This window comes from Silurus meridionalis, chromosome 9 (assembly GCF_014805685.1).
Source record: "Silurus meridionalis isolate SWU-2019-XX chromosome 9, ASM1480568v1, whole genome shotgun sequence".
Classification (NCBI taxonomy): domain Eukaryota; kingdom Metazoa; phylum Chordata; class Actinopteri; order Siluriformes; family Siluridae; genus Silurus; species Silurus meridionalis.
In genome coordinates, this window is record NC_060892.1 from 92,030 (window position 1) to 102,500 (window position 10,471).

At 38.4% G+C, this 10,471-nt stretch overlaps 1 protein-coding gene and 1 long non-coding RNA gene across 36 annotated transcripts in view; one reads left to right on the forward strand and one right to left on the reverse strand.

Annotated features, from left to right (window-relative positions):
• The first annotated feature begins 266 nt into the window (after positions 1-266).
• On the forward strand, positions 267-3,771 carry LOC124391375. 29 transcript variants are annotated; one of them, XR_006926944.1, is made up of 4 exons: positions 319-2,359; positions 2,405-2,622; positions 2,696-2,862; positions 2,924-3,771. It is a non-coding gene; the product is annotated as an uncharacterized LOC124391375 (long non-coding RNA). The 29 variants fall into 29 exon arrangements; XR_006926953.1 differs by having other exon boundaries at positions 320-2,359; positions 2,696-2,745; positions 2,807-3,771; XR_006926962.1 differs by having other exon boundaries at positions 320-2,359; positions 2,405-2,605; positions 2,696-2,745; positions 2,807-3,771.
• pip5k1ca (phosphatidylinositol-4-phosphate 5-kinase, type I, gamma a) overlaps positions 3,025-10,471 on the reverse strand; it is a 64,388-nt gene continuing 56,941 nt past the window's right edge. For 2 of the 7 annotated variants that reach the window (XM_046857906.1, XM_046857908.1), the window contains exons 17-19: positions 7,939-8,004; positions 4,336-4,425; positions 3,025-3,997 (exon numbers count right to left, since the gene is read on the reverse strand). In XM_046857906.1, coding sequence (XP_046713862.1) covers positions 3,992-3,997; positions 4,336-4,425; positions 7,939-8,004 — 162 coding nt within the window. In that variant the 3' untranslated portion in view covers positions 3,025-3,991. Of the gene's footprint in view, positions 3,998-4,335; positions 4,429-7,938; positions 8,005-10,471 lie in introns of all 7 variants that reach the window. The other 5 variants (XM_046857907.1, XM_046857911.1, XM_046857910.1 and 2 more) reach the window with 5 other exon arrangements.

A 10,471-nucleotide genomic window follows, 5' to 3' on the forward strand; every position in this document is an offset into this window, starting at 1 on the left:
GAGTGAGAAACAGTTCTGTATGAAACTCCTTGTTAAAAAAAGGTCTGGGGAAATTGGCCAGACTGGTTTGAGGTGTCATTAAGGATTAAGTAACTCAAACACTCTTTATATCTGTGGTGAGCAGAGAAGCATCTCAGTTTTTAGCTTTTAACACCGAACATTGAGGTGGATGTGCTACAATAGCAGACCACACCAGGCTCCTGTCAGCCAACGTGAATCTGAGGCTGTCTTCGGCGCACGCACACACACCTTCACACAACACACACACACACACACATTTAAATTGATAATATAACTCCATAAATGTCAGACTGAAAGATGAATCTTGGATATTAAAGTCTAAATAAAACAACAGATCAACAGACGTCAAGTATATTTATTTCCAGAGAAGTCAAATAAATGCACTTGCATGTGTACACGGACTCTCTCACACAACATACACACACTCCTACAAACTACTCACACAGGATAGAAACAGTTCAGCAAAAAAAGCACAATTTCAGCACTAGTTAAGAAATGGATGATGTCTAAAGCCAAACATCCTTCTGTAACAAACAGCTCAACAGATCAACATTTATTTTAAGGGAAAATCCATCCCTTTAACTTCCTGTTTAAATAAAAAGGGTACAATTAAAATGTTATCATTTTAGGAACAATATTTACAATTTTTTCAAAGACGACATGCTCGATCTGTACAGCATTGATCGGGAACACACTTTTAGAACCACACACACACACACACACAGAGAAAGAGAGCTGGACTCTCAGAACATTTGATACGATTGATAAATTTGCATATTCAGGAAGGTTCACATGTACGGCACAAAGTGATGTCTGAAACGCAAACATGGCTGCGCTCTCCATCCTCTCAACAATCAGCTGCATTCTATTCATTTTTAATTGCAGCTTCAGGGAAAAAAAAACAAACAAACAAACACAACTCAAAATTCAAAGGATAAAAAGTCAGTTTTTCTTCAGTATTTATATTTACATATTAGTGACTCATTATACTGTAGTATATCATTTCAGACCACTAAAATAAATAAGGCAACCAAAATGTACAAACACTCTGTATTGCTGCTGTAGGTCTGTTATATCGCACAACAGCATCCTGATCACAATCAGCTTTCAACATCCATCAAATATCTATTAAAATCACGTCCTCACACAAACATCCCGGAACATTCTATAGATATGACTAAAAATCACGACCTCAGGCGCTGTGCAGGTCACTACACCCGTGTGGAAAACTCCAGTGATTGTGATATGAAGAAGCATGTCTGTCGGTTTAAAACATATAAAGAGCAACAAAAAGCCTGATTCATTAACAACAAAAAGAAATCCAGCCCTGACAGAAGACTTTTCAGGAAACTGTGGGAGTTTAGTGTCTGTTCTGATTCTATATTGTGTGTGAAGAAACAGCAGGTAGCTCCAGGTCTGAATTATGATCTCCACATCACATTTTACTCAGTCCCCATGCAGGGAGCTGGAACAGTACTTTATAAACTCAGGGTCAGGGTATGATGACCCTTTAGAGGAATACGGAAATCTGCAGGAACTAAAATCACCCTGAATTCATTAAACATACTGAGATGTTCCTGATCCATCACTGATGAGTGAAACAGTGTTCATGAATTATTCCAGCTGATTTTCACAATATTCTCTATTTATTACTTCTGAGGAAAGAAATGTGTTTAACTGAAAGTCTCTGATCAGAAGGTCATGAGTTCAAGGGCCCATAGGTGTAATGAATGTGTAATGAAGGAGTAATGAAGGTGTACTGAAGGTGTAATGAAGGTGTAGGTGTAATGAAGGTGTAGGTGTAATGAAGGTGTACTGGAGGCGTACTGAAGGTGTAGGTGTACTGAAGGTGGAGGTAATGAAGGTGTACTGGAGGCGTAATGAAGGTGTAGGTGTAATGAAGGTGTACTGGAGGCGTACTGAAGGTGTAGGTGTAATGAAGGTGTACTGGAGCGTACTGAAGGTGTAGGTGTACTGAAGGTGGAGGTGTAATGAAGGTGTGGGTGTAATGAAGGTGTACTGGAAGCGTACTGAAGGGGTAGGTGTACTGAAGGTGGAGGTGTAATGAAGGTGTACTGGAGGTGTAATGAAGGTGTAGGTGAAATGAAGGTGTACTGGAGGCGTACTGAAGGTGTAGGTGTACTGAAGGTGTACTGAAGGCGTAATGAAGGTGTAGGTGTAATGAAGGTGTACTGGAGGCGTACTGAAGGTGTAGGTGTACTGAAGGTGTAGGTGTAATGAAGGTGTACTGTAGGATTAATGAAGGTGTAGGTGAAATAAAGGTGGAGGTGTAATGAAGGTGTACTGGAGGCGTAATGAAGGTGGAGGTGTAATGAAGGTGGAGGTGTAATGAAGGTGTACTGGAGGCGTAATGAAGGTGTAGGTGTACTGAAGGCGTAATGAAGGTGGAGGTGTAATGAAGGTGTACTGAAGGCGTAATGAAGGTGGAGGTGTAATGAAGGTGTACTGAAGGCGTAATGAAGGTGGAGGTGTAATGAAGGTGTAGGTGTAATGAAGGTGTACTGAAGGCGTAATGAAGGTGGAGGTGTAATGAAGGTGTACTGAAGGCGTAATGAAGGTGGAGGTGTAATGAAGGTGGAGGTGTAATGAAGGTGTAATGAAGGTGGAGGTGTAATGAAGGTGTACTGAAGGTGTACGTGTAATGAAGGTGTAGGTGTAATGAAGGTGTACTGAAGGCGTAATGAAGGTGTAGGTGTAATGAAGGTGTACTGAAGGCGTAATAAAGGTGGAGGTGTAATGAAGGTGTACTGGAGGCGTAATGAAGGTGGAGGTGTAATGAAGGTGTACTGAAGGCGTAATGAAGGTGGAGGTGTAATGAAGGTGTACTGAAGGCGTAATAAAGGTGGAGGTGTAATGAAGGTGTACTGAAGGCGTAATGAAGGTGGAGGTGTAATGAAGGTGGAGGCGTAATAAGAGTGTAGGTGTAATAAGGCTGAAAAAAGCTTGCTATTAATTGGTGTGAAAAAAGAAAACCAGAACTACTTTTTCACATGAAAGAATGTGTTATTTGTTGCATCTTAAAATCATAAAATCAAATAATAAAATTAATGGTGTTTTTTACTTTATTGCTCCCGTGTTTTAACTCCCGGTAGTGAACTTTGCGTCTCACCTCTGTATTATAGAAACACATTACTGTTTGATGATCAGAGTGGTGAATTGACCTTATACGCTTTTTTAAATAATTGATTATCCCTAAGTTTTGATTCTTTTCTCTGTACATGGAAATGCCAACATTCCTGTCCTGAATAAACACCTTTCATTTCATTGCTCTGGCTGCTTAGGGGCATGTTGTAGTAAAGCAGGTAAACCAGAAGATCAGACTGGATAAAAACACTGTAGAATAATAAATCTATCATTTCTCTCGTGATGTAGTGTACAATATAACCTCACCTGTAGCTCCTTCAATCAAACGAGAACAAGCTTCCTCCAAACTCACGTTACATACCAAACATCTTCTCTGTTCACAGAAACACACTCAGAGAATCACACAGTAGAAAAAGTAGAAAATAAATAAATACATGAATGAGAGGAATGTTATTTAAAAAAAGGACAGTTATTACTGTTCATTGTGGTGCTGTGAGAAGACAATGACGAGGGGAATGAAGAGGAGGAAGAACAATAAAGGGAGAATGATTGGAAGATGATAAGAAGAGAAAGATGCAGTGTATGTTGATAAGGATAATAAGAGGGTAATGATGAGGAAGATGAAGAGGATGAAGAGGATGATGAGCAGGATGATGAAAAGAAAATTACGAGAGGAGGATGAGAATGAGGCTAGCCTGTGCATGTTCTGCATTAAGCTTCACACTGCAGCCTGGAAGGGGTTTAGGGTCTTGAAGAAGACAAGGTTCGAAGACAACAGTCAATTAAACAGCAGGAAGTTTGCTCAGTAGAGTTGAGTCGAGTTGGAAGCCACGTCATGCTTGAGGGATCTTCAGAGTCTTCACCCTCACTGCTGTGGACAAGACACAAGACCAACCGTTGCTAAAATGTACACATTACATCATGATATTTAATTAAAGGTATTTGTGTTTTTGACTCATCTGATCAAGTACACATTTGATAATAATGAGATTGAACAGAAACATGAGTGGAAAAGCCAAGAGCACAAACACACAGACACCTGAACCTAAACCATCTCCATGCAGACAACACCAGTGTATAAAATCTACAAAAATAAACAAAGAAGCTACACTAAGTTAATCATGAGGAGTTTTGGAATAATGACGACAGCTGAAACTGCCATAAATTTCCAAATGAGTCAATCACAGGCAGCTCTGCACCGTCACTTACAGTATCGCTGTCCTCGTCCCCTGTGGCCAGAGTCTGAGACTCTGTAGCGTAGTGCAGAGGAGAATAAACCCAGATCCTCTCCTCCGGAGGCTGCTTTAGGTAGCGGGGAGAGCGCAACAGCCGGCATTAGAAAGCGACAGAGCCGAGAGGTGAAAGAGAAATAGAAGACAGTGAAAGGCGGTGAAAGTTTTAGACAAACGGTAATAAAAGGAAAAAATACATTAAAGAACCATTAAACATGAAAATGTGATTTTGGGTTTGGGCTTTGAGTTTTAACATGATGTTAATTAAACACAAGCTTAAGACTTGTTTTTATTCTCTTACTAGAAAAGATAAAAATCTTTATATTTCATATGAAGGAAATCATCATGGCCTACTGAAATATCACCTGTGACCATGCAGGTTCCTTTACTAGTGGTCAATTTACTCAATTAACTAGCTTGCTATCTGTTTGGTAAACATTTCCTCATTTGCATATTCTTAAGATTTTATGTGTGAATGTAATCTAAGGCCATTTTTATAAAATAATTATTTTACAATAATTATTAATATTGTATAAACATTTATAACTATTCTATAACGTATAGATTAAGAGAATATAATTCTGGAGCATTAGTAATTTGTCTATATGGTTCTAATGTGCTGAAAGTTTATAGATAAGAGATTATGGATTATGTAAATCATGGGTCCCCAAACTACAGACACGGCCCCACATGAGGAACGGCACTGTGATTTACGCCGGAGTCATATTTTGAAAATTGTAATTAATCTTAAATATAGTCCACTCGTATCATATCTCTATTTGATAATAAAGTTTGGCTTTTGAAATAAATTTTCCTTAGTTATTAAGAGGTCGAGCCACTGATAGTTGATCACTGAAACTATCAGCAAAAATCCATAACGATAGTTTTTCCGGCTTCAGGTCCGCTCTCATTACAAGAGCGGCCTCTAGAGGTGAATCACTGACTCCATGTGCTGTTTTTACACGTGAAACTGTGCGCTGCATGAAGAGCATTATATTATATTTATTAATTAATGTTTTTTTTTTTTTAGCCCGTATCCATTCTAAAAACTATCATCTGATTAATCGGTTATCAGGTGAGTACGATCCAGCCTCGCAATCGGTAAAATAATCGACCTCTAGTTATTAACGTAGCAACATTTTTTGTTAGATTCCCCCACCAACCACATGCATATAAATAAGTAAATAAATTAGGGCTGCAACTAACAATTATTTTAATAACCGGTTAAACAGATGATTTTTTCTTTTGTTTTTTGATTAATTAATTATTCTGATATCAAAACTTTTTTTAGTAGATGTTTTGCTTATTATAACTATATAAAACACTAATTCATGGTATTTATGTATAAAATGTAGTGTACTTAAAAATGCAAAAGACAGAGTTATTTAGAACTATCTTTAATGTAGACATTATAAAGCTTAGTGCTGTTGTTGAGGTGCACATGGGGGATTTCTCCTTTAACAATTCACTCATGCTGGGTTTTTTCTTTCTGTAAAATAAAACATAAAAAAGAGCATTTGAGTATGAAAGGTGACGCAATTTGTGTTAATAAACATTTGTACTGTATATTGCAGATGGCAAGTTGACAATCATGCTTTCAAAAATATTGTGTTAATTTGTTGTCTATAATATATAATTAATGTAATTTTGTATAATTATTAAATATGCAAAAATTTAATATAAAAACATTTAAAACAAGTATTTGAACGTAGTAAAGCCGCAGTAAATCACATTTGTAAACAGATAAGTTACTGTTGTAGATAAATGCTATAAAAAGAGAATCGAATGGAGAAACGCAGGAAGCTAACAGGATTAAATAAATTAAAGAAAAGAAAAAAAAATGCATTGGTGTACAGATGCATAAACATTCACTAAAAACCACAACAGTGAGTAAAAATGTGATCGTTTACTGCTGCTGTTATTTGCTGCTTTTAGATTTTGTGTTTGTTTAATTAAATCATCACAATGTCACGACAGAGCCAGTGCGACTTTCCCATAGTTACACACAGTTTACACAATAACACTTCATTAAACTATTAATGAAATTATACACTATTTTCACATAATGAGGATTATAGAGTTTTTACTCACCGTGCTGATGTTTCACCTTCATCCATGACTCTTCTTTTAATGTGCTCATGCATCACTGTGATACTTGATCCCACACAAACTCCTGCTGCAGGTTGAGCCCCGTACTGTCCGCAATTTTCGCAGGCGGTGTTTCTTACTGTCGCACTAAACAGTAACTTCAGAAGCCCAACTTTCCGATAACGGCATTTGACAACAAATTTCATTATTAATACTTATCGATTTTATCAATTATTTGTAGCAGCCCTAAAAGTAAATGTTTTGATTTCAATAGCGATGAATATGAAAAAAAATAACTTATAATTCTTTTAATAGGCGAAATATGTCTTGAAAAGTAATGCTCACGTGTCTGTACGGTGCAAAACAAAATCTAATCTATAATTAAGAGCCAATAAATACATTTAAAATCATAATAAAATCTACACAATAATACTGTTAGTCACTCTGGCAATCACTAATGTGATTTTCTATTACAGACCCCCTTTAAAGAGAGAAAACATTATGTGGCCCTCATAGTAGGGCTGGGCGATTGTAGGGCTGTTTGATTGTGGTGAATTAAAAGCTCTGATTGTTCTGTTTCTTAACGGAAACGCCGTTCTGAAGCGTCTTTACAGGTATTTTGACCGCTCCCACCACCCATACCGCAAGTGTACGATTAGACGCGCAACACTAAACAAAGTGCGGCTGCTTAACCGTGTATTTTCAGGATGCGGCTGCTTAAACACAGTCGTGTTGCCGCTGTCTTGTTTATTTCGTAGGGCACAACATCTCTCCCACTCGACAGCATGCCTCTGTTTGAGGTGCTGCAGTAAATTGATGCTACTGCTACCTTTGCTTGCTCGCTGCCATGTTGTTTGTGTATCTCTATGGCAAACACGCGGGGGGGAGTTCGTTCGAAACTATTGGAGCCCAGAGTGGACATTAAAGAGAAAACCGAATTTTATTAAAACATATAGACGGAAACTACACATTCGAGTTAATCGATAAAATCGATTTATCGCCCAGCCCTACCTCATAGGAAGAAGTTTGGGGATCTGTAGATATGAGATTCCGTCCTGCACTGACGAGGTTCTAACCAGCTAAAAGCGTGGTGTTAATGAGATGTAATGTCTAATCACCAGTGAATTTATAAACAGTGACTCACGATTTGTGAGTGTCAAGTTTTTTTTTTTTTTTGCTGGAGGTTTTTGTCACACTGCAAACACAATTACTGAAGTAAAATTTGTTAAAACCCAGAGCCAGCCCACTTCACCTTACAGTATAAAAGAAGTTAGTAATAAAAACAGGAAGAAGGTTTGGAGTGCTGCTGAAAGCTGCTCTAATGAAACAGGAAGTGGAAAAGGTAGGGGTGACCAAGATCACATACTGGGTTTCCACATTTTTATAGAAGCTACACATGACAGCAGGGTGTGTGTGTATGTGTGTAAATGACTAATTTCTATATTACGACAGCACTAGTCATACAGTAGTCTAGTTCACTACCAGCACTTACACTGAGGCCTGGAGTTAAACTCCGGTGTGTAACGGACTGGCAGACACAACAACTGCCATCAGAGAACTTACAGCATACAGACAGACAGGAGGTGTGTGTGTAAGAAAGGGGTGGGTTGAATAAGAAAAAGAGCAGATAAATAATAAAGATATAAAGTAGAGAGATAGAGAGAACGAGAGAGAGAGAGGTACACTTGTATAAAGAGAAGTAAAGGGTAAAAATGAAGAACTAAGTAAAAAGAGAACTAATAAATCATTAAACACACAGGCGCTGCAGTGTTGCTGATCATGTGTGTGTGTGTGTGTGTGTGTGTGTGTGTGTGTGAATCTATAAAACATGCTCAGGTCCTGCTATATTATTTGTTAAATTAATCACGGATTTACTAAAGTTTCTCTTGGAATAAACATTTAACAATGTAGAAAGGAGTCTCCAGTGTCAGCCCTTTGTAACAATCACAGGAAATGCTGTCACAGGAAGTCTTCAGGACGGAGGCGGGCAATAAGTCTGTCTATAATAAGTTCAGCTGCACTTTTATAATGATATTAACTAAATGAAGTGAGAGAGAGAGAGAGAGAGAGAGAGAGAGACACAGACAGACAGACTCCTTATACAAATAATGGGTTGTTTTGTGGAACTGTAGCAGCTCTGTAATGGGAACAGTAGCGCAGTTTCACATGAGCACATCACTGATTATTTCTGATTACTCCTGAGGTGTTCTATTCCTCACATCAAACTCATCACTTATTCTTCTAGAACCCTGTGACCTGCTGCTGTGATTGAGAACAAGCTCATAATTGTCAGTGATGTTCCTCCATCACCCAGCACAGTAATTATTCAGCCAGAGGCCTGCAGATACCTCAATCCTAAAACCTGTTCGATCTGAAAACAGGAGCTAACACAAGGGAAAATTGTGCATTTTCATGCAAATGTTACAGCACTCTGATAAAGGTGTGCAGCAGGGGCCAAAAAACACACACACACACACACACACACACACACACACACCTGGAAAGGCAGCAAAACACTTCACTCAATATACAGCCTAATGAATCAATCCAAAAGTAATCATCTCTGTGAATCGAATTCATTAGAACCTGTAGGTTCCCAAGCCAGAGAAGAAACAGCCAGTCTCACACCTGCAGGAGTTTCTCACAGAACATCAAACACCTGCACAACTTTCTCCTGATGAGTTTTTAATTTGATATTTATTAAGTTTTGCACTTGGTTAACAAGGATAATGTGATGCAAATAATTATAGACATATCTATTCGTTTCTGAAAAAATAAACAGAAAGCAAACTTTAGTGTGTGTGTGTGTGTGTGTGTGTGTGTGTGTGTGTGTGTGTGTGTGTGTGTGTGTGTGTGTGTGTTATAGGCTCACTCTGTAAAATGTAGTGTGTGAGTGTGTGTGTGTTATAGGCTCACTCTGTAAAATGTAGTGTGTGTGTGTGTGTGTGTGTGTGTGTGTTACAGGCTCACTCTGTAAAATGTAGTGTGTGTGTGTGTGTGCGCATGTGTAGTAAAATGTGTGTGTGTGTGTATAGGCTCACTCTGTAAAATGTAGTGTGTGAGTGTGTGTGTGTATAGGCTCACTCTGTAAAATGTAGTGTGTGTGTGTGTGCGTGTGTTATAGGCTCACTCTGTAAAATGTAGTGTGTGTGTGTGTGTTATAGGCTCACTCTGTAAAATGTAGTGTGTGTGTGTGTGTGTGTGTGTGTTATAAGTTCACTCTGTAAAATGTAGTGTGTGTGTGTGTGTGTGCGCATGTGTAGTAAAATGTAGTGTGTGTGTGCATGTGTGTTATAGGCTCACTCTGTAAAATGTAGTGTGTGTGTGTGTGTGTGTGTGCATGTGTAGTAAAATGTAGTGTGTGTGCATAAGTGTTATAGGTTTACTCTGTAAAATGTAGTGTGTGTGTGTGTGTTATAGGCTTACTCTGTAAAATGTAGTGTGTGTGCGTTATAAGTTCACTCTGTAAAATGTGGTGTGTGTGTGTGTGTGTGTGTGCGCATGTGTAGTAAAATGTAGTGTGTGTGTGCATGAGTGTTATAAGCTCACTCTGTAAAATGTAGTGTGTGTGTGTGTGTGTGTGTTATAGGCTCACTCTGTAAAATGTAGTGTGTGTGTGTGTGTGTGTGTAGTAAAATGTGTGTGTGCATGAGTGTTATATGTTTACTCTGTAAAATGTAGTGTGTGTGTGTGTGTGTGTGTGCGCATGTGTAGTAAAATGTGTGTGTGTGTAAAATGTAGTGTGTGTGTGTTATAAGTTCACTCTGTAAAATATAGTGTGTGTGTGTGTGTGTGTTATAAGCTCACTCTGTAAAATGTAGTGTGTGTGTGTGTTATAGCTCACTCTGTAAAATGTAGTGTGTGTGTGTGTGTGTGTGTGTGTGCATGTGTGTGTGTTATAGGTTCACTCTGTAAAATGTAGTGTGTGTGTGTGTGTGTGTGTGTTATAGGCTCACTCTGTAAAATGAAGTGTGTGTGTGCTGTGTGTTATAGGCTCACTCTGTAAAATGTAGTGTGTGTGTGTG